General features: G+C 31.7%; 3 protein-coding genes across 6 annotated transcripts; 2 read left to right on the top strand and 1 right to left on the bottom strand.

Annotated features, from left to right (window-relative positions):
• Positions 1–209: 209 nt before the first annotated feature.
• Positions 210–4094, bottom strand: LOC124823261 (RNA-binding (RRM/RBD/RNP motifs) family protein). 4 transcript variants are annotated; one of them, XM_088111258.1, is made up of 10 exons: positions 3937–4094; positions 3734–3794; positions 3512–3676; positions 3331–3428; positions 2811–2916; positions 2104–2174; positions 1935–2025; positions 1774–1849; positions 1107–1185; positions 210–946 (listed from the first exon to the last, which is right to left on the bottom strand). In XM_088111258.1, the coding sequence occupies exons 3-10, from the start codon at positions 3654–3656 to the stop codon at positions 542–544; spliced, it is 1071 nt and encodes a 356-aa protein (XP_087967384.1). In that variant the 5' UTR covers positions 3657–3676; positions 3734–3794; positions 3937–4094; the 3' UTR covers positions 210–541. The 4 variants fall into 4 exon arrangements, with proteins under 4 accessions (XP_087967384.1, XP_087967385.1, XP_047151393.1 ...); XM_088111259.1 differs by having other exon boundaries at positions 3512–3613; XM_047295437.2 differs by having other exon boundaries at positions 2865–2916; positions 3512–3794.
• Positions 4095–4502: 408 nt separating this feature from the next.
• Positions 4503–9189, top strand: LOC124823260 (uncharacterized). Its single transcript, XM_047295436.2, has 8 exons — positions 4503–4774; positions 4855–4983; positions 5054–5188; positions 5425–5517; positions 5616–5756; positions 6181–6278; positions 7923–8133; positions 8771–9189. The coding sequence occupies exons 2-8, from the start codon at positions 4872–4874 to the stop codon at positions 8854–8856; spliced, it is 876 nt and encodes a 291-aa protein (XP_047151392.2). The 5' UTR covers positions 4503–4774; positions 4855–4871; the 3' UTR covers positions 8857–9189.
• Positions 9190–15361: 6172 nt separating this feature from the next.
• Positions 15362–16960, top strand: LOC124823259 (uncharacterized). The gene has a single exon (XM_047295435.2). It carries the CDS (start codon positions 15868–15870, stop codon positions 16648–16650), a length of 783 nt encoding a protein of 260 aa, XP_047151391.1. The 5' UTR covers positions 15362–15867; the 3' UTR covers positions 16651–16960.
• The last annotated feature ends 6445 nt before the right edge of the window (positions 16961–23405 follow it).

The raw sequence follows: 23405 nt of genomic DNA, 5'->3' as shown, positions 1-23405 counted from the left end.
TAAAAATAAGTCAGTAACAATAATAGTATAGCTAATAAAAATAAAACAATAAAAAATAGAAATTATAGATTTTCTTAAAAACATTATTTGTTAAGCATTATCACAGTAAAATATATAATTTACTACAGCATCTTTTTTATTTCACAGTGCTTGCTTCCAATTAACTAGTGATATAACAATAAAAAAGAAATGGATTTCAATCAAACAGGTGGAGTGAAAAATATACTTCACATATGAAACCTGCATTTGCATTGGGTTCGATCACATTTTGATTCTGAAAAATTGTTTCAATTTCCCTCACTTGATGCTTGTTTTCAGGGTAAGCCAATTTGAAAAACATACAAAACAAAGCCAACTCTAACAATCATCAATTCATCAATTGATTGTTTTTGCATATAAACAAAAACAGTGACTTTCATCGACCTATGAATGAACCAGTTTCATGTTGAGGATTGAAACTTTGCATTCCCATTTCTCCCATGCATAAACGAAACACAGCACAAAGGCACACAGAATGGTAAGAATCAGCTGTGGAGTGGAGTTAGTCCTTGTGAGGGGAATGGCGACTATATTTTCCCTGCGTTTGGGACCGTTCATCTCTTTCTTTTCTCTTCCGAGAATGTTTGTCTTTGTCTGTAGAACTCCGGTGTCGATGTTCTTTCTCAGATGAACTCCTGTTGTCTTTGTCTGTAGATCTCCGGTGAAGATGTTCTTTCTCGGATGAACTCCTCTCATGGTAACGACCACTTCTCTCTGATGAGCTCCTTCCACGGGAGTGTTCATCATCTCGGTGTCTTGATCTATTTCTGTAATGCCCTTCCTTAATGTCCACTGAACTTCTAAGGTTATCTTCCTTTCTGTTTCTGTCGTCGGATCCCCATCTACGTTTATGAGAGTCTTCTTCCCTGTCTGAAAGACTCCTTTCTCTTCTGGGAGGCGATGGAACCTTTACAAGCATGGACAAAAACAAAAACAATTTAACAAGCAATTCTAGACAAATTCAAATGATTTTGTAATTTTAATATCTTGAAATATAAAGATCAAATCATTATAAATAAAACATCTTGTCCAAATGAGATATGCTCCAAATGGTAAAATAACACCACCTGAAAGCGTGACATGTATCTTCCTTCAGGCGGAGGGGGTATGCCAAGCTTCTTCAACTCCTCATATGGGATTGGTTTCCTGGTCAAGTAATAGTCAGAAAATGAACATAGCCAATAAGTATAAGTACCAATAACCACATTTGTATCAGTGTATCGTATAAAACTGGATGAAACCATTGCTGGCAACATGGCAGTATCGGAATATTTTGAAAACGTGCCATAGAATATCATTGCTTTTAAATTAGTATGTAATGGAAATTAGACTGGCCATTGACTTTTGGCCAATTACACCCACATCCTCTCTTGTTTCGAAAAATCACATTGACCTTCTGTTCAAAAGAAAAAAACTGTAATAATGAAAATATAAAAACAACCTAGTCTCATCTCATGTCACAAGGTGCAATTGGGCCCTTTTAAACTTTTGCAGAGAATTAAGTCCCCCTTTGTACAGCCTTCCAATCAAGTGAGGACACAAAAGTTGGTGCAATTTAGACATATTTCTAGAAACCACAGTGTAATTTTACTCTGATAATCAACCAATTTTGATAATGGTTCAATATTCACTTTTCATTTAACACAGATTATCACAAATCTTTCAAAACTAGGATATAACAATTCAGAAAAATACTTTTCAGATATGACTTGGGACGAGTGAATTGAAACTTACAAGGGTGCACGAAATGGTTTTTCTCTTCCCCCAAAACGAAGTTGCCCTGATTCCTTCTTGCCACTGAGACCACCACCTGTAGAAGAGAACAAAAAGTATTCAGATGGATCCTGGTCCATTAGATAGAAATGCAACTTGAAGAATGAGTCACTTTAACTGACCTAACCTTCTAGGAATCCATCCAGGCATCAATTGTTGTCTGTTGTAATCAACTATGATTTCACAATCATCAACAATCAAATGATGAGCATCCTGCAAAACGAGAAAATTCAATCATTTTCCATAGCATTGCTTTTATAAGCTAAAGATTAAATAGTTTTAATACCACACCATGTATGCCCGTCGCATCTCCCTTTCAGTTTCATATTCAACAAAAGCATAACCGCGAGAAGCTCCTGTCACTGCAACCAAAAATAAATAAAACCAATGTTAAAACTTAAATCCCAGAGCTTGACAATAATACGGCTTAAAGATAACTGTATACATATCATTTAAGGGAATGAACTCATAAAGTTTCCAAATCAATGGCAGAAATTTAACACGAAAAATGTGGCTATACACAGAATGTGGCACAAATAACCCAACTGGAAATGTTATATCTTTTCGTAAACGAACATTTAAAGAGACTCAATAGTATATTTTTCCAGTAGTTGAGGCAATAACCCAACAAGTCATTCTCAGATCTGTTGATAATTCTAACAAAAACAACTTCATGAATGAAATACATTGTTCTTAACCGTGTACAGTGCTACAACCACTATATTATATCTACATAAATAGAAAACAATTTGTGGTGGAAAAACAATCTGAAAAGAACAGTATCCAGATTCCTGAGAGACTTTAACATAGTTCTTAAAATGGCTTAAATACAATAAAACATAGTCAAATGCAGAGCATTATACAAGCAAGAAATCAAGAAAGACTCAATCACATCGACCTGCATGCTCAAAAGAAGCACGACTTATATGTTTTTCAAAAGCACACAATTTGAAGATGTAAAATAGCTACTCTTAGAGCAGGAAGAAGAAATAACTAACAGGAACTGACAATCAAAGAAGGGTTAAGAAGTAAGGTAGACCAAAGAATGATACCAATGTCCCTGACCAAGCGTAAATTCTTCACCTGGCCATATTTACTCATAACCTGAAAGTTGAAAACACATTCCAAAAGCACTAGAATTAAGCTACCCGATAAGTTAATTGTGCTTTAAAAATGAGGCAGCAGAAGACAAAATGACAATATCCTCCATTATTTTGACATGATTGTAATAAACTCATGTCCTTCCTCACGAGCTTCAAGGAACATAATTGATTTCCAAATTTAGAAGCTATATGTTCAATTCCTACTATTGTCGATTGTTTATGGGGTTAGTAAGGTTTAGAATAGAACCCTAAGCATATATTCATGATTTCTTATCTCCTTTCTACATAAAATATCTACACTAACTATGTTAAGACATAGGACACAATTTTCTAGATATTTATATTTATCATGTATTGAAGGCAATATCACTTGAACATATTTGCACCCGATGGAAAAGAAAAGAAAAAATTGTACTTTGTGGAGAGTATCCTGTGTGGTGAGGCGAGAGAGACGAGCAACGAAGAGAGTGCAATAAGGGTCTCCAGTGGCCTTAGGATCACCATGTGGGTCATCTGCAAAATTCAAATTTTAAGAATAGAAAGGAACCAAAATTGAAATAATTTATTGAAAAGTTAAACGAAAAAGAAAAACAGACAGAGGCCAATAGAGGAACAGAGTTGAGCACGATAAACAGCATTGTCGTGAGGAACAACATCCGTGCCGTCGATGCTGCCAGCTTGAATGGGATGGTACGAATCTGCATAGAATACTGAGCTCAAGTTTTTGGACCGAACACTCATTGCTGTCTGCTCTTCTTCACCTGTTTTTGTTTATGGTCATTAACCCTCAAAGCACATTAACCCAAGAAACCACGTACCCTTATAACAAAGTTACACTGCCTCAACACCACTGCAACGCAAGCCATCCACCCCGACAACCTGAATCAAATTGAAAACGAGGTTAGGGGAACGAAATTGAAATTCAAAAAGAAAACCTATCAGACTTTCCAACTTCCCCCTCGATGTCCCATAAAACTAGGGAAAAAAAACACAATCGCTCAACTAAAACGAAATTGCTCACCAAAAAAGGTATGCCCAAATCGAAACTGCAACCCTAATGGGACCACCAAAAGCCAAATTTTAGCGCCAATGTCGTCAGCAAGGAGATGAACGTCGACAGGGAGGAAGCTTTGCCCTACCGAAATTGAAACATTAGGGAGCCAAAATGAATTTGAAAAACAAATCCAAATGATTTCACACGGATAAATTAATAATAATAATAATAATAATAATAATAATAATAATAATAATAATAATAATAATAATAATAATAATAAAATGTATTATTTTAATTTTTTATTAATTTTAATATTTAAAAATATTTTTTTTTAAGTATCTTATTCTTAAATATTATATTTTATAATTAAGAATAATTTAATAATCTTTATTTTCTATTTATTAAAATATTTTTTTATCTATTATAACAATTAAATATTACATAAACTTTTATAAAATTTATTTTCAATTATTTCCAAATTCTTTAAAAAAAAACAAAACATATCTTATTTTCAAATTTCCTCAAATACATATATAATTCATATATTCACTCTCCACATAGCCTTAAAAAAATAATATTCCTTCCAAGTCAGCAGTGTCAAATTCTAGGGTTCATGATTCTCTCTCATAATCTAAAATCTAATAACACCTTAAACCTGCACCTTCCTAAAGGTCCAGCGCAACCTTGCACTTCTATCCTCTTTACTCACTTCGTGTAATGCTCAATCAATTTCACTCTTCTGCATGTTCCGATTCTAGCAATTCATTCCGCTTTTGAGTTAATTTGTTAGATCAGTTTTCGTCGTCTTCTCGCAGCGCTTCTCCTCCACGGGCGCCGTCATTGTTTTAGTTGCTCCTTTCAGGTTCGTTCTTATGAGTTACCAAAGTGTATACTTGATTCATAATTTGTGGATTTAACATAATATTATTTGTTGGTTCACAGGGTGAGTATTTGTTACAATGAAGGTAAAGAAGGCTAAAAGAGACCTCCATAGTGGAGAAAAAAAGAAGAAAAGGAACAGGGAACAAAATGCTGAAGTTGAGATACATGCTACTGTGGAGGGCCTTGAAGGTAACTGTGCTTTGTTTTCTAATCATCACCCTTTTCTTTGGCTGTCTCTGATGTACTGTGTTTGTTTCAGTGGATAATGAAATACATGTTAGTGACGCAAAGAAGGAGAAGGCTTCTATCAACAAAAAAAGGAATAACAAAGACAAAAGTCTTGTTAGGAAACGAAAACCAAAGGGTGAAGAGGTTGGTTTCGATAAACCAAGTGGTGAGTTGAATGTTATGTATGGGGTGTGGGCTAGTGCCATTTGTGAACTAGTATATATTTTATTTTCAATTGTTGTAGAACAATTGCTCATACTACTCTAATACTATATTGTGTTAATTTTTATTTGTTGACATTGTTTTCCATGTTCTGTCATTTAGTATAGACATCTTTTTATAAAAGATTCGTTAACTATGTCATCCTGGTCATGCTCAACATATACGGTTAAATGATAACAGATGGAGTAGTGGACAATTGTCATTCTAGTGCTGAGGAGATCCAAGACTTTGGCGGTCATAGAGATTTGGATAATGGGGCAGTTGTCAAACCCTGTAAGAAAATACATTTTCTAGTTTAATTCGTTTTGTTGTTTGGAATGTAATATTCGAATTTATGCATTGGTTTCCCTCATGAACTTTTTATCTTTTAGGTACGTCAAAGAAAGACAAGAAAAAAAGGAAAAAGGAGGTTCAAAATTCCCAGGAAAAGGGAGAAGGGTACAACAATCAGAAGGAAGTTGAAGTTTATACTATTTCCTCTGGAGATAATGACTGCTCAAAAGGAATGAAAAGTATGAATTGTTAATATTAAGCACATTTCTTTTTGTTTGATTTAAAATAAAATTCAAAACACTGGACATCCATAACTTTTACCTGTGTTATACATATGAGATGATGAGCATATATGTTTGCAATGCCAAAATTGTGTCATAGATACTGCATTGCATTGCAAGTCTATTTAAATGTATTTTGGCTCTATTTGCAATAGTAGTTGCCATATAAAAGGATTTTTTATATCTCTCCATCATTGACCACCATCCACCACTACTAGCTTCAATGTTTGAACATTTAGAGATATCTTTTAACTTTATTCTTTCAATCTGTTGGACAGAATGGATTATGATGCACCTTTGTATTTTGTCTGTATTTATTACCGATTTACTATTAATAATTATACCTAGTATAGTTTTTGAATGGGGACTTTTGAAAGTATAGAATGGATCGTGGAATACCATCAAAGCAGACCAGGATTGGAAGTATTGCAAAATCAAATTGATGACTTTATAACTGCTCATGAAGAAAAACTAGAAGAGGTAAATTTTTTTACGAACATTCATGAAGTGATAATAGAATGATTAAACGCATTTGTCATATTAATTTATACTGTTCTGTGGCTAAATGGAAGTGTAAACCTTTTCCTCTGGACATAATTATATAATGGATAAGTTTTGTTTATATTATATAATATTGACATTGGCTACTATCGTATTCAATTGGAGCTTCATTTCCATGGCTTTAAATAATAACTTCATTACCAAAAGTGGGCTTTAACATATGAATCCCAGTTATAATTGTCTCATTTTTTAGAGTTGTGTTGCCTCCATGTGTTGTGCATGACCTCCATGTGTGGCGCATAGGCAATGCTTCCAGTTGATGAAGCTTGTAGTTTTTTAGCATGGTATTTGGTCCTGGAAGGGTGTTAGGATACAGAGTTATTCCAATTTGTACTTTATGGAGTGTACTCAAAGATGAATTTATATAGTTCTCTGAATTTGCAAATTCAAACGTATATGAAGGGGGAGTTCATTTTTTGTTTCATTTTGATGTTGAATTTATGGAGTGTAGCATTTGGATAATTTGTTTCTTTTTTGTCTCTTATCTGTTGTCTCGTACCATTTGGCTTCCTGCTTACATGTGTGCAATACTACTTGTCAAGAGAGAAAGATGCAATCATGAATGAAATTAACTCACAATTGAAATGATAGCATTGATGTAGCTAGCCCACCGGCAATGTTTTCATCACACCCTTGAGTAATGCTAGTAACCTTTATTGTGTCCTAACAGTATGCTTTTGAAAATGGTTTAATTTAATGTTATCATGCAAGTAGAGATCAATTAATGTTAACTAGAGTAGTGGAGAAAATCTTTGGAAACACATTTCTGATTAATTATGAACAAAATGAAGCATGTAGAATAGAACACTATTTCTAGTTTAGATGTCAAAATTGGAGAGATCATTCGATTCCACCAGTCTCAAAATATGTTGGATCGTTTATATAATATAATTGGACTTCAAATTGGGGTGAATGAAATGACGAAGTGCCTTAGTAGTTATTTGTGATTCAAAAATGCTTCTGAAGCGTAATGAAATTTTACTATACAGATCAAGATCTGGGATATTTTATTGTCTTATATGTTGAGTAAGTGGTAAAGAGTTCATGTTAGTGTGTTGCAGACTTGAGGATGTTGTGGTTGTTATGAGTAAGTGAGCATAAAAGACTCGGTAGAATCAATAATGGATTTATTATATAGAAAGCTAGGGTAGCATCTATTGAGGAAAAAAAGGTAGAATATTGCTTAAAGTGGTTTGATTGCAGTAAAAGCCGATAGAAGTCTCAATAAGGATAGTGTCTCAGATGCAAGATAGCCCCTTTAGTTAGAGGTGGAGAAACCAAAAAAACTTAGGAAAAATCATTCATAAAGGACTTAAATCTAAATGGAATTTTGAGGTTTTGGTTTGTGATGAAACACAATGGTGCCATTGCATGTGTTGGATTTGAATTGCATTTGCAGTATCTGACTGAAATGAGTACTATGTGCATGCGATTAATTCTCCATTTTATCACATAAGCATCTTTTTAAATTCCTTGAATGTTCAAGTTTTTATTTTCATAACGTATGAATGCTCCCACATATTTTAGTCTTTAATTTTGTTGTACATGTGATGATTTATGCAGGAAAGAAAAGAAAAAGAAGCCCTTGCTGCAGACGGGGGGTGGACGGTTGTTGTACACCATAAAGGTAGAAAGAAAACTACCGATTCTGAAACTGGAATTGCAGTAGGTTCAGTTGCTCAAGCAGCCGTGGAAAATAAAATGGCCAAAAAGAAACGTAAAGAAATTGGTCTAGATTTCTACAGATTTCAAAAAAGAGAAGCACAGAGAAATGGTATTATTTCCTTTTTCTTGAAATTGACCTAAATGTTGATTAGGGAGCTTTCTATCAAAGTTTGATAAAATTATTTCAGAAGCTGGTGTCATTTGCTTTTCTTTTGTTTCTAATGAATACCTTAATGTGTAAGAAAAGAAAACCGCAATGATTTCCATTTCTATTCCCATGCTTGATTATTTATTTGACTTTCCTAAACTTCGGTTGTGCTGAAGAGTCACAGCTCATCTTGGTTCATAAAATGAATGTCTTGTTGCTGTGGGTTGGACTCCCTTAAGGATTATTTGATTTTATGTTGAAGTCTCGTGCTTTATACCATGTATTGTATCATTCATAACTGCTGTTGTGTTCAAGATTTTAAACCCATTTTGCTGCCAATTCAAGATTTTATTCACAAATGACTGTCAGGAAAGAATATTTCTGGATATTCATGAAATGGATCTCATGTTGCTATTGGTTGGAACTGTTTAAGTAATTATATGATTTTATGTAAATGTATCATGCTTTATACCTCATTTTGTTTCTTAGCTCTAGTTGTCGGGAATCAAAACTTAGTAACTCTCTAAATCGATTGTGATTACATTCTTGTTATTGTTGGTGGTCAAAGTGAGATAAACCCTTTTTATTTTGTTTGCAGAGATCATGACGCTGCAGAGCAAATTTGAGGAGGATAAAAAACGTCTGCAGCAGATGAGAGCTGCGAGGAAATTTAGGCCTTATTAATCAATGTTTTTAGCGCAGATCAAGGTTCACGGTAGTTTTTATGGGGAATCTGGGGTAGTTATGGAGTCTTGAAGTTGAATTTCCTATAGCTCGCAAATTAAAAAAAAAAAAAAGTTCATTTATCATTCCAATTTTGTCAAACTTATTGTACATTAATGTAGGTAATAGTTATTTTATTTCGACTTCTTTTTGGTTTTTTGGCAGCATTGCTATTTATCTTCACAATTTGTCTATTTGTAAGATTGTCATTTACATGCAAATTCAAGATGCTAAAACTCAGAACAACTATCATTTATCTATTGTGTGTCTTATTAATTTTTCTTTTGTACTCCAGTTGAATTTGCTTATTTTCAGCTTGACTTCTGTCTAGTGGAGTTAACCATGATAGAAAGGAAGATTATGTTATTATCTTAGACTTTCTTTGATGTTACAATTATGGAGGAATGGAAAGAAGGGTGTTTATGTTTGGAGGTTATTGAATTCTTCCGTTATTACAAGGTGACCGGGAAAAAGATAGATAAAAAAACATAAATAATTTTTGTGCACTACCACTACAGTCATTAAAAATGTTTAAAAAGGAAATAAAAATCATTATATATATATGTACTATTTTTTTTCTCTATCTCTGACAAACATAAGTCTCTTTCATTCTTTGTTAAATAAAATAAAAAATTAATAGTTTAAGTATAGAATTATAGTGAATCAAACTGAGAGAAGCGTATTGACAGCTTAGAATGTGTAGTTGATAGGTAATTGATCATTATTGTTCCTCACTGCTGCATTCTCTGTATCCAATCCAACTTATAGAATCGAGAAGGAATCTAACATATCACAATACAAGGCTATGATATCATACTGACACTGTTGTTGTTATGAGCATGTCGTGTCACAACTACGATATTCACCTCAATCAATTACAGTATCAACTCATGCACTGTTTTGTTGTCCGGCAACAACCTCGACAACACATTACATGTCTTTCGTTACGTGTGAGGCTGCCACTATAACATTCATGGCTTCCGTGTATCTATCAAGTTCATCACCAATATAGGGACCCACCTTCCATTTTCTTCTTTTTCTTCGCTTTGAAACATTGCATGCATGCATGCTTCTCAGCTCTTATTCTCCATCACAGTCTTTTTACTTGTCTGCACTTTTGATTGATTGATATATATATATATATATATATATATTGATCGTGCGTGACAGTGGCAAAAGACGTCACCAACCAAATCGGAGCAGAAATGTGGTTCTCTCTGTGTAATCATTCACATCATCACACATCCCCAGAGAAAAACTGTTTGTCAGTCTAGTTTTTTTCATTACACTAAAATAGAACCGAGATAATATATAATTATACTTTTGAATTTAAAAGAAAAAAAAACATATAATTTTGTTATTAAACTCATTATTTTCCTTATTAAACTTTGAAATTGGTTTGAATTTTAAATTTTGATATATTTTGGAAGTAAAGGGATCTTTACCTCCTACTGGATTACATTAATGACCTGTACTCATGTAATCAATATGTTTTATTATTAGATGCATATTTGCTTAATTTTTTAGATATTTAAAATGACTTGGAAGGACCATTGTTTTATATTATCCAAAGTAAACCAAACACGTGCAAATGATTCACCAGTGAATCTTCTTGAAACTTATTGAAAAACTAATCATGTTAGATTCCACTTTTAAATAATGAGAGAAAGTCATTAAATTGGTGAAGAGAGAGTTAAAGAGAAAGTGTTAGAAATTACTGTCATTGGTATATCTTTGGTGTCCAATTATTCACAAATTACAATGTCACACTCACACACAACCAAAATAATACGCCAACGAAAAATCAAACAAAATCATGTCATCCACCTTTCTAATTATGAGACTCAAGATCAACCACCTCAACATTATTAATATTTGTTAGAGATTTTATTTACACCAGAGATAAAAAAAAATAAGTTTATTGTACCTCATTTTATGTGAATAGTATCGTGTCAACTAGAGAAAATATATATAAGTGGGTGCAAACCTCTTTTTATAAGTCGATTTTGTAGAGTTGAGTTAAACTTAAAGTCTATTTGTTAATATGATATTGTTCCACTAGTTATCGGTCTACTATCTGACCACCTATTAATATCTAGCTCCACATTTTATATGTATATACTTTCATTTAAAAGAGTGTGTTAAAAGTCTCATATAAACTAGAGATAAAGTCAATTTATAATATATAAATGGGTGTAAATCTTACTTTATAAGTCGATATTGTAAAGTTGAATTAGACTTAAATCTATTTCTTAATATTTTACAAACTAATATGATAAGATTAAATTATATTTAAAATCTACTTCTTAATATAATAGAATTAAGTTAGGTTTGAAATTAACCTAATATACATATGAGGTGTAAGAAAGTTTCGTTGACATGCAAGTGGTAGAAAGATTATTGGCGTGTGTGGGAACATTGAAACAGGGGCAATTTCTTTAAATGGTCCAAAATCATTTGAAATAATATCTACTACAATACAATTATAAGGGTAGCCTACCCTTCACAACCACACTAATTAATGAAGTTACCAAAACCTTAGTAATTGGAGTAAACTCGAATTAGTTAAGAGAATAGAGAGTAATGGATGTTATACAAAAGAACCTAACCATGATCTAAAGTAGACAAAAAAGAAGACTCACCGAAGAAAGTAATAGAGTGCATGAAAGTGACATTACAGACTGTGAGCAATGACCCAGTCAGAAGAGTAAAGAAAGCAGGGATTTTAGTTGGATATTGAGGAGGAGAAAGTGTAATAACCAAGTTGCCTGTTCTTATGAAGGAGCATATTCATACCAATTTATAATCATAATTTAATACTAGTTAGTTGCCAAATGTGCATAACTTCATTCATCACTTATAAATGCATTTCAATTCCTATCAACTGGTTATTATATTTATCAGTTTTTGGTTTGCATACTTTCTCAATCAATTAACAAATCTTCATTCATTAGTGAAACTGTTTTTGTTTATAACCATTTTTAGGAAGAGAAAATGAAAAAAAAAAAAGTCTTTTTGTTACCTGAAAATAAAATATATCTGAAATTGAAATTTTGTAATCTTGAAGTATAATATATTTTTTTATCAGCAATGTTAATTGTTAAGTATTTTTTAATGAAAATAGTTGAACTTGTTTTTACCCTCTTTTGTATTCAACAAATTAATCTTATATCTACTCGAGTGGAGAGATCTCTCTTCCAACTTTAATTCAGTTTAAACAATCTGTTAATTGAATTAGCATTTGTTAATTTAATATGTGGATTATAACAAAAATTGTTTAACCCATTTATTAAAGGTTTTCTACATTAATTGAATAAGCAATCTCAATTTTAAAGGCTTTCTATATTAATTAAATTAGTATATGCGGGTTAAAAAGTTTTATTTCAGATTGTCTCATCGGGCTTTTTAATATGAAAAATATAATATCAATAAATAAAAAGGTTTAAAGTAATTAAATAAAACTATAAAAAAATATATAAAAAGTTCAAGTAATTTTTTTATGGTTGTTGGATGGTGATATATCACTTTGATTTAGAGTGAAATTATAGATTAGATAAACCCTAAAAATGTTTCTAGGTGACTTATAAGATGGAAATTATGGTACTATTTTTGACAAATAGATTTTTATTAAACAATTCATATCTAGATTTTAAAATGGTTTAGAATGAGTAAGGTTTTTATTAGAAGGTGGGTTTTTAAGCCTAACTCAATCCCACAAAACCAGCTTGTAAAGTGAGGTTTGTACCTCAGTTATATATTATATTTTGACCTTATCTCTAGTCGATGTGGGACTTCCAACACACCCCCTTCACGCCGAGGTATAGACATCTCGTGCGTGATAGTAGAAATTTGGTGGTCCAATAGCGGCCCGACAACGGGTGGAATAGAAATGCCCAAAAAACAAGAAATATCGCTAGGAGTTTTAGTGCGATTTCATAAAAAAAAGTTTGTTCAAAATACAAAACAATTTGTAGATTTTGTTGAAAAACCTATGTTCAAATTATAAATCTAATATATGTATGGAATACAAGGAGAAGTTTGTATGGAACAAAATTTACTCTTATCTCCACCATTATGAATAAAATGTGTTTGATAAAACCTCAAATACAAATAAAAATTAAACAATAAGGTTATACAAATATCTATACTAAAATTAATTTTTTATTTAAATATTTATGAGTGCATTGTATATGGTTGAGTATCTCTCGACCACATAAGTATTAATCTCGTCCTAAGACAATAAGACACACAACACAACTGCATATCTCCTAAATGTTTGCATCTAAACATGTTTAGCTCATATTTTATGCGACTATCATTAAGCGATCTCATCGATTATCTGTCAATCTACTAGAACTAATGATATACCAACTACTAAGCATTAATATAATGAAACAAGGTAAATTGACTATTAAGCCCAAGTCTAGACCCATCTAGGTAAGGATTTATAAACGTAATAAATTATATTATAAATAACATAATCATTGATATTTTATTTACGTTTTCATTGATTACACATTTAATACTACTAACTTGAGAGACTTACTTAATCATCATAGTTACTTTTGAAACACAATCTTACTCATATTATGAAAAACGTACTTTAAATATTAAATATGAGTAATTTAGATATTAAAGATTAAAGACATTTATGGAGTTAGTCTTTATATGGTATTTCTTCAACTTTGTAATAATAATTATATAATATTAACGTTGTGAAGAATGTAAAAAGAATGATATAAGAGCGTAAAATAATCTTACCTTTTACTACCTATAATTTTTAGCTTTGTAACCAAGTTAAAAGTGTAGTAAGATTAAGATGATTAATGTTTCTCTTTAAATGATTAAGAAATATTTCAATCTTAATGTAATAATACCTTCTCACTTCTTTACCGGAATAAATATAGTAAAGCTAGGATAATTACGTATTAATGAAATTAACGCAAAGATGATATATTTAATACCTCCTTAAGTAGTACATATATTCATAAAAATGTTGTAATGTTACACAATAAAGAGTTTACAAAATTATTATTATTTTAAAAAGAATATATATATATATTATTTATGTTCTTGTGATGGGTTTAGGGTTTCTTACAAGATACGAAAACATTACTAAAAGACTGTATTACTTGTAGAATGTCTATGATCATAGAATATCTAACAAAACCTATAACTCAACATTTCATTGAATTGCAATTACAATTTTCAACTAACCAAAAACACTTGTCAATCACGTAGTTTAACTGCACATATTGTAATGATGAATGTAATAAAATAAAAATAAAAAAGCATGCAATTATTTAACTTCATTACTATATATACAACTTTAAATGCAATTCAATTCCTTTCTAATTTTAAAAATCTAAACATTTGAACAAATAGAGTAGGCCGTTTAGATGTCTATTTTCCTAATATACTAATCTTTTAATTTAAAAAGTATAAAAGATGTATTAATTGTTTTTAAACTTAAACATGAAATAATTACCGTGTTTATGATTGTAGTTTGATGTAATTAAGAAAACTAGAGAGAGAGAGAAAAGGGTGGTGAAAACTGCATTGCATGATTACTTCTGCCGCTGTTACGGAAACACCATGGCGTGTTCCCCTGTCGTTTTAGTAACCTGCTAAAGGTACAAAATTTAGGGTTTTTTTTTTCATTTCAAAAATATTTTAATAATTTTTTTTATAATATTAATTGATTAATTTTAATTTTAGACATATTTTTAAATGATTATCATTAAAGTCAACAATTTTAACATGTTGTTTACAATTTATAATTAGACTTTTGTAGTTTTTTTCCTTATTAATGTATTTAAATTTAATTATTTATTTAATATCTGACATGTACTTATCTTTGCTAGTTTACCATAATTTTCAAATTATTCTTCATTAACTCAATAAATAACAAAAACCCAATTGATTAAAACTGAATTGAATTAAACGTGAAATGTACGGAAACTAGGAATCTCTACCTTCCAAGCTCTAACATATCTAAATCTTCTATAAATTAACCTTTGTTCTATAAATTAACCTCTGCTTCGACCAACAAGAAGATGATATACTTTTAAGATAAAAAATAAAAAAATTTCAAAACAATAATTATTATCTAAATAAAGGAGTCGCATCTAATATAATCAGAGTCATAGAGTAAATTAATTTAAAAATAGAAAAAAGAAAATAGGTTGATATAATTGATTAATGATGATGTAAGTGTGTATTAAAAATAGGATGGATTTAACAGATGACAGGGACAGTCCTTTTGACATAATATGTAAACAACCTAAATGTAATTTACAATTTATGGATTTGGTTTTAGATAACAGTGAGGAGACCCTAAAATAAAATGCATAATTGCCTGCATAATAAAATTGGTGTGTCTATGATTGAGTACCAAATGGAGTACAAACTGATGCGTTGGCATCTTTCTGGTTTTGTTTGTTTGTAGGTGCGGCAATAGCTATGTTATTCTGCATAATTTTATCATTTTTTTCTGCATAATTTTATCATTTCTTCTGCATAATTTCATATTTAAAAGTGGTTAACCACTGTCAAGTTTGAACTGAAGCCGGCTTTTAGCTCACAACACTCTCTGCACGACCCTTCATCAGCCTCACCAAAAAGTTTAAGTCTTTGCTACACTTCAAACAAAAACCAGAAGGGATATCCCCTTTTAGCCATCCCTCTGATCCCGTTTTGTCCACTTTGGACCACTCAGTAAAGTTGCAAACTCAACATCCTCCTACCTTTATTAATAATTCAAACCCCTCTTTATGGCATTCTTTTTCATTTCAGTCTTAGATGCTTCTTTTATTGCATTCCTTGTTAGGTTTGAATCAATCAAATTCACTGCTCTGCTAACTTTTCCAACCATTTAAATCCTCTGCTGTACTCTCGTGTTTCTCTTATCAAACCCTTTTCTTTTTCTTTTATCCTTCGACCCTTCTTCCAACTTCCAAACTTTTCAACCAAATGGCAGTTGATCTTTGCTCAGAAAACTGTGGAGTTTCTTCCTCTTCCGTGAGTCCTAGAATCTCATTCTCACACGATTTTTCCCACTCTGATGTCATTCCCGTTGAGCAACTCCCTTTTAGATCAAACTCCTCTGGTTTGAATTCCGGCATTGATTTTGATTTTTACGTCAGTGAGAGCTTTGAGCTGGAGTCATCTTCGGCCGACGAGCTTTTCTCACATGGGAGGATCCTTCCCACTGAGGTCAAGAGAAAGAACGTTCCTCCAAAGCAAACGGGCCAATTAGCACCAAAGAATAACCCTCCATTGCCTCCTCCTTATGCTGCTCCACCTACCTGTAAAAACTCAAAGAAAGAGAACCCCAAAGAAAGCAAGTGTTTGAACGATGAAGTGTACGAGAAGCAAAGTTCCAAGTCCTTTTGGATCTTCAAAAGAAGCAGCAGTTGTGGAAATGGACACAGAAGGAGCTTTTGTCCTTTGCCGCTTCTATCGAGAAGCAATTCAACTGGATCATCAACCCCAAACGTTAAAAGGAATCCACTTTCAAAGGAGGGTGGTGTCAACATTAGGCCAAATTCACAGAAACATTCTTCCACAAGGTTGTCTCACTCCTACGTTCCAAACGGTTATTATCAAAAGCCTCCATTGAATTACAAGAGTCATCATGGATCCTATGGTAGCAGTGTTAGAGTGAATCCTGTTCTGAATGTTCCTCCTGCAAACCTATTCGGTTTGGCTTCAATCTTCTCCAGCAATAGAGACAAGAGCAAGAGGCAGCTTTAGTTTGCTTGCAAACCAGTGGGGTCTGTCTTGTTTTTCCATGTACTTCTTAGGTTTACCAGTTACCATGTGAACTAGAAAAACGAGGTATAGGTAAAACTTTGAATGGTGAATGGTTTGCATCGTGAAGACAAAGTGGTACAAAGAGATGCGTGTGAAGGTGATGGACAAGAATGATATAATGCAAGCACATGTTTTGGGGCACAAAATGACAGGTAACTGTTGTTTTCGTGCCTGTACCTTGCTTCTTGTTCTTGTTCCTCTACTTTTGTTCTTTGGACTATGTGTAAATACATTGACTTTCATTTTAGTATCTCTTCTTCCTTTCTTACTCTGCATCTCTCTTTCTCTACATCAATAAGAGCCTAAATGGAAAAATTAATCATGCATTGTCTCTTTCATTCACGTTACATTTTATAAAATTTATGTTTAAAACCCGATCTTATTATTGACCAAAAATATCAGCTTAAAACTCCTTTCATCTTCAAACTGATGTAAGTCCCACGATAATAAACCTCATTTTACAATTCCACATGGACAATAAGATCGATTTAGAGTATATATTAAGTGTAAACCTCAGTTTACAAACTACTTCTACCGAGTTGAACAAGGTTTAAAGTTCATTTTTAAGATAAACTAATGTTCGCTCAAATGAACAGAAGGGTATGTGAGAAGAGCTTGAAGTGTTTCTCTTCTGCATTCAGTTGTTGTTGCTGTTGCATGGATTCATTTTCAACAATAATGCTTTCTGACTGATTTTTATAGCTCCTTCTACACGCAGAAGTAAAGTACTTGTTGCATATGAATAGCAGTTGAACACAACAGATCATTGCACACCATACCACATTAATTTGGTGCTCTGCAAAGCCTGTTTTGGTCTGCCTCTGCATAAGTTGGTGAAGAATTACGATTCTCTGAAGCTAGCACTTTTGTTAATACCAAAATTCAGAGTATTTGACGCTTTGAAGAAACCATAAATCATTGATTTCTAAATCACTGGCTTTTGCTTAATCAAGAAACGGTAATTTTGTGGTTAATCAAGAAAGTTTATGCACCTATTATCTTATAAGATATCGTGACTTTATGGTTAATCCGATTAATCTCTCTCAAAAAACTCGTAAATGGTATGATTGTAAAATTAGGAAATGTGGGGAAAAAGTGTAGTAAGAAATGGAGGTTAGGTCTAAGGTGTGGCACTAGTCTCATATCTTAAAGTTTAATGCTTGTGGAAAGATCAACATGACCAATTCTCTATTGGATGCTTTTTGGGTGGCTTCAAATAAGTCAAATTGAACTTCAATTCCCAACAAAATTAGGGATTACTTCATCTTTAAAAAGTACTACCTTGAACTTGAAGGAACTAACTACACAAACATCATTCCAAAGAAATCTTCAACTATAGATTTTAATGGAAAAAAAAATTGAAAAATCTTTCAACTAATTTTCTTTTATAAATAAAAGTAATTATATAAAAAATTAAAATCATTCTTTATCCAAAATCTTAAAATAATAAATTAATAATTTTTTATATTTATATATCATTTCTATCAAATATAAGATTTATACTCAGATTTAGATTTTCAACATGAAAAAGTAAGTAATTAAGTAAATTTGGATGTAGTGAGGAATGAATGGGTGAGTGTAGTGTCTCTATCTCATTCATTTTGTTGAGGCAGAAGTTGGAAAAGGCAAGAAAAGGCTTAAAACATAGTTGTAAAGAAAAGTTGATAGATGAAGGCGTTGGAAATGGAATAAAGAAGCATGAAAATGGACAAATAGAAAAGATGTGAATGGGAATCATTTTTATCCTTTCCTTGCAAGGACGATTTCCATCACTAACATCTGCAGTCCTCAAACTGCTTCAAAAGTTTATTCAATATATTCAACAATGTGCTTTCAATCAACTTTGGTACGTTTCATTTACAAGTCCCTTCTTACCATCTTAGCATCGTACTTCATCAAACTCCACAGTTATATGCTCTTGTATAGAAAAAATAATGATACTTTGAAAACATTTTTTTATAACATTTTAACACGTGTTATTTTGTGATTGGTCCAAAATTACTTCACAATCAATAATAATAATCATAAACACTAACATGGACCAATCACATAGTTAAAATGTTATAAAAAAATGTTGTCAAAATATCATTATCTTATAAAACATCGCAACTTAAAACATTGTTTTTCATGTTTAAATCTAAAGTTTGGATAAGTTTTTTCTCCAAACTTTGATACCAAATTAAAATTTATTTAAGTTTTAAACTTTTATATCCTTACAACAAATTCATATTTTTCCTTTTTAAATTTGAGCTATTTACATTCTATTTGAAATGTGTAACATCCCAAAAATACAGTACAAAACTATATAATAGAATAATCACATTAATTAATAATTCAGATCAGTCTTAACTCTAAGAAAACGTACGGTTACGGCCGAACGGCCTTATAGAAAGGTTATAGCTAAAATTGTACAGGATAAGCAAAACTGACCGATCGGTTTACAAAAGAAACTACCGAACGGTCAAATATAATCAAAAGAGAAGGTGATCAAACGACCACACTACAATCAAACTAAACTACTGACCGAACGTCCTATTGTTCGGTCTTTACTTCTACTTCTACCAAATTTTCTTCTTCCAGCGCCTCTTCCAGCAGCTCGTCTCCTTCTGCTCACATCCACACGAATGATCATTGCAACGACAAGGACGAACGTACAAAACCAGACAACGCAGGAAACACAGGGTAAGCTTATGTAATTTAATTCAAGTATACACATACATTTCTCATATTCAAACACATCAAATACATTTCAACATACGTTTCAAGCAAGGCCTACTACTAGACTGACTGTCCGGACTGTATGAAATTTGTGTAGCTACGACGTTCGTGCACCCGGGTGATGTAGTAACTGGAATACTCGCATCAGCTGCCACCCGAGGTTAGTCCTATCTGTCCAAAGTACCCCTAAGGACTAGGACCTTCTGCCGTTCCCACACATGACCTACCCTCCTCTACGTGAGGACGAGTACTCACGGAACATCAAGATGAACCGCCAGCTTAGCATTACCACATTCATACTTTACCAATTCCAATATTCACTCATGAGTCGTTCCTCCCCGGAACGCTCGTTCATATTTCACAACATTTCATTCACATCGTATTTTCTTCATCTTTCATTTTTCCTCATCTTAGTTCCATCTTTCATTCTCAATCATTTCAATTTCCTCTTTGTTCAAAGATTATTAAGACACCAGATACTGAACGTTCAATCCTCACTCATAACAAGGACGAACACTTAGAACGAGACATAGAGGTCTCCAGTTCCAGAATAGAATAAGATCGAGAGGGTTACTATCAGATTACGAGAGAAACCGAAGTCAACTGTATATTGCAAGAATGACTAGAACGACCGTCACTTACAAAGTGAGTCAATTATATGAACTGACCCTTGAGAGTTCTAACCGGACACAGAAAGAAACTAAACCAAATACTAAGGCTCTAGGCTGGAATCAAATGGACGTATACACTTCAAGACTTTCGGAGAAGAATACTTAGAAGGATTCACCTGAAGAAACCGAACTCTTATGAATATTTAACTTATTTGAATTTACATCAAGAAGTTTGAATGTCAGTCAATGACCGAGCACGGTAGAGAGGAAAATTCTATTAAAACTAGAAGAACGCTACTTTTCGTCAAGATAGATTATACCAGAAACGAGTACGAGCGCTTGGTATAAGACTGAGCACTACTAAATTCTGGAGCTTGGTGTGAGACCGAGCACTACTACACTTATAATAGAAAGATTAATAAATACAATAAGATACTATTGGAATTGTGTTGAAAATAACTAAATATACAAATACATATATTTACAACATTTAGGTTTATCATCGAATACTCAGATGCAACTACGCTTGGCCGAACGCTCAAGCATAGTATTACCACAAAAGACGCTCGTCTTCAACTAGGATTCTTTCCAAATGAAAGAATTCCATTTCAAACAAGTTTACTAGGAACACCGAACAGTCAAGGACCATTCACTGACGAACGTACATTATCATAGGAAAATTTCATATTCAGGACTCATTTATCTTCAACTCATGTTTTAATACATAATTTCATGACTTTATAAATTCATATCGTAATCAATTTTCATACAATTCATATCATCGTAAATAATCATATTCCATGTAAACAAGCATATCAGCATTCATACTTTATATACATTCAACCACTCAGCAACATGCATTCATTATCAACGAACGTACAAACAACATACAATTAAATTAGATAAGCTTCCCTTACCTCTGAGCGTGAACGAACGTCCTACAGACCGAAACTCAGTTCGTCGAACTACGATTCCTTCTACGCTCAACGACTCTTCGAACCAAAAATCAAACAACAACCAAAATTGTTCAGAACGACACTAAGGACTCATGCAACCAGAACTTGGTTTGCATGTTCACAAGAACAAATGGCTAGGGACAAGAAACTTACCAGTTTCAGAACTCGGAACTGTTTGGTTCAAAATGAAGCTTGGGACGCCGGGAGTGCTCCTACGGTGCTTGAACGGTGATCGGAAAAGAGAAAGGGTGAGTTTTGGTAAAGAGAAGTGAGAGCTTCTAGAGAGAAGGAGGATAAAAATGAGAATTTCAGAGTTTGGGAAGAAGGGTGCATGCAGAAGAGAGTGAGACGGAAGTTTCAGAAAAAATCAATTTTCTTCCCAAACGAGCGTTCGCTCTTCTACCGACATCTGCCTTCCACTATCTGATTTCTGATCCTCGTTGCTTGATACCTAGCGTCCATGCAGAGGAAGTTTTTGGTACGTTTTAATGAGGTCTGATAAAATGTCAACAAGAAATACAATTTAACAATTAAAAAAATATTTTTTGAAGCGTATTTAACCATTAAATTATAAAGAAACAAACATTTTCTTTCTAGTTCTTATTTATTTAGAGTAAGTAGAGTGAAGAATTAATTTAACATGATTTGGAAAGATAGTGAATCAAACGTATATTATTATAATTTAATTAAAAAATATATTAAATGGTAAGTTGTTTTTATTATTTTTATTAAAAAAGTATTAAATACTATAAATATCACTATCATTAATGTGGTGATATTGATAATTTGATTGATAACGACAAAGTAAAAACTATAGAAAAATATCACTATTATTCTAACACGTTTCTAATGTAGGTAAGTAAATATCATGAACTAAAATAATTCGTGATATAAAAGTTAAATTTTAAGTATTTAACAAAACAAATTTAACATCAATTAAATTTCAAATATTTAAATTTAGAAAAAGTAAAAAATTTAATAGAAAATTAAAAGTTAATGTATATATATAATAAGAGAAGGATGATTGACGTTTTTGGAAAAGTTGTGAAAGGATTTGTAGCGGTGGAAGGTAGAAGTCATATCAGATTTGTTGAGAAAGTTGATTTTGAAAAGAAGTATAAGAAATGGAGATGTCAAATCAACAATGCAATCACAGAAAACAAGTTCAAATCCTTCTCTTATTTTTTTTTTTAAATTAACGATATTTTTATAATATTTTAAATCTATTTACGTATCTATTTTGATTAATTTATATTAGTATCTATGATTATTATTATTATGATTATTATTATTAATTGTATAATAATTTTACATCAATCATGTACTAACACATAAATAATATTTAAAATATTATAAAAAAATATTATCAAAGTATCGTTACCTCTTCAAAACTCTAATAAATAACCACCAAACCTATTATGTTGACATGTAAATCGATTGCGGAGTTTTATGATGGCTAAAGGACTATGATCCCTCTATTTTTTTCCTAAAATATAAAAAAAAATGTTTTTTAATTATAATATATTTGACTACTTTAAACTTTTATACATTTTTAAATATTTTTTACAAGTTTGAATTATAGGTTTGACAAAATACGTGATAGAATCTTAAAATATTTTCCAAACGAGTCGATTCAGGAGAAAATTCATATAAAAAAAATATCGCTTAAGTAAATAAGAGTTTTTTTTTAAATCAAATGCATAAACGAAAGTATGAAAAATAATTCAACGGTTTTAAATTTCTTGTATGAAATTAGAAAAATATAACAACATCTTGATTATAATAATAAATAATCATCTCATAAAAATATGTTCACAGCGACTATACACATTAAATACTTATTTATTAGTTAAAACTACCAAGCTTTAATCAAAAAGTTAAAACATTTTATGAATAAGATATAAATATAGATCAAATATGTAAAATAAATAAAATGTTAACATCCTCAAAAAAGGTTAGGTTTGAAAATTTGCCACTTATACAAATATTTAATCAAAGAAACAATACAACAATAACAATTCATCATTTTTGTTATTCACAAAAGTCATCAATTTTTGTAGTTATTTTTATGATTTTATTCAATTTTTTTAAAATTCAATAAAGATACATATAATTATTTGTTAAAATTGATGCAACCAATACCTTTCCACCAATAAAAGAGGGTGAATTGATTTTTTTTAAAAAAGAACAAAAAAAATATTTCTTTTACTCTTTCAAAACGGTTTTGAAATTCTTTTTAATTAATTAATAAGATTAGTGTAAGATGCATTATTAAGATGCAAAACAATCAAAGAAAAAAATATTTATAACAAAAAAAAAAGTAAAACATGAAGATTTTTATAGTGATTCGATTCTAACAAATTTACATCAATTTTTTCTAACAACTTCAGTGGAAAATTTCACTAAATAT

Source organism: Vigna umbellata, chromosome 4, assembly GCF_029865625.1.
Source record: "Vigna umbellata cultivar VRB3 chromosome 4, Vumbellata_1.0, whole genome shotgun sequence".
NCBI lineage: Eukaryota > Viridiplantae > Streptophyta > Magnoliopsida > Fabales > Fabaceae > Vigna > Vigna umbellata.
Note: the sequence above shows the minus strand (reverse complement) of the source record. Positions and strands in the feature narration are given on the sequence as shown.

Bases quoted from the DNA above. Each gene is read 5' to 3' on its own strand.
- LOC124823259 (XM_047295435.2), top strand. From the start codon at position 15,868: ATGGCAGTTGATCTTTGCTCAGAAAACTGTGGAGTTTCTTCCTCTTCC.
- LOC124823260 (XM_047295436.2), top strand. From the start codon at position 4,872: ATGAAGGTAAAGAAGGCTAAAAGAGACCTCCATAGTGGAGAAAAAAAG. The intron at 4,984-5,053 runs GTAACTGTGCTT...TGTTTGTTTCAG, and splicing joins TACTGTGGAGGGCCTTGAAG to TGGATAATGAAATACATGTT. The intron at 5,518-5,615 runs GTAAGAAAATAC...TTTATCTTTTAG, and splicing joins TGGGGCAGTTGTCAAACCCT to GTACGTCAAAGAAAGACAAG.
- LOC124823261 (XM_088111258.1), bottom strand. From the start codon at position 3,656: ATGAGTGTTCGGTCCAAAAACTTGAGCTCAGTATTCTATGCAGATTCG. The intron at 2,026-2,103 runs GTGTGGTATTAA...CTCGTTTTGCAG, and splicing joins AGATGCGACGGGCATACATG to GATGCTCATCATTTGATTGT. The intron at 1,186-1,773 runs GTAAGTTTCAAT...TTACTTGACCAG, and splicing joins AAACCATTTCGTGCACCCTT to GAAACCAATCCCATATGAGG.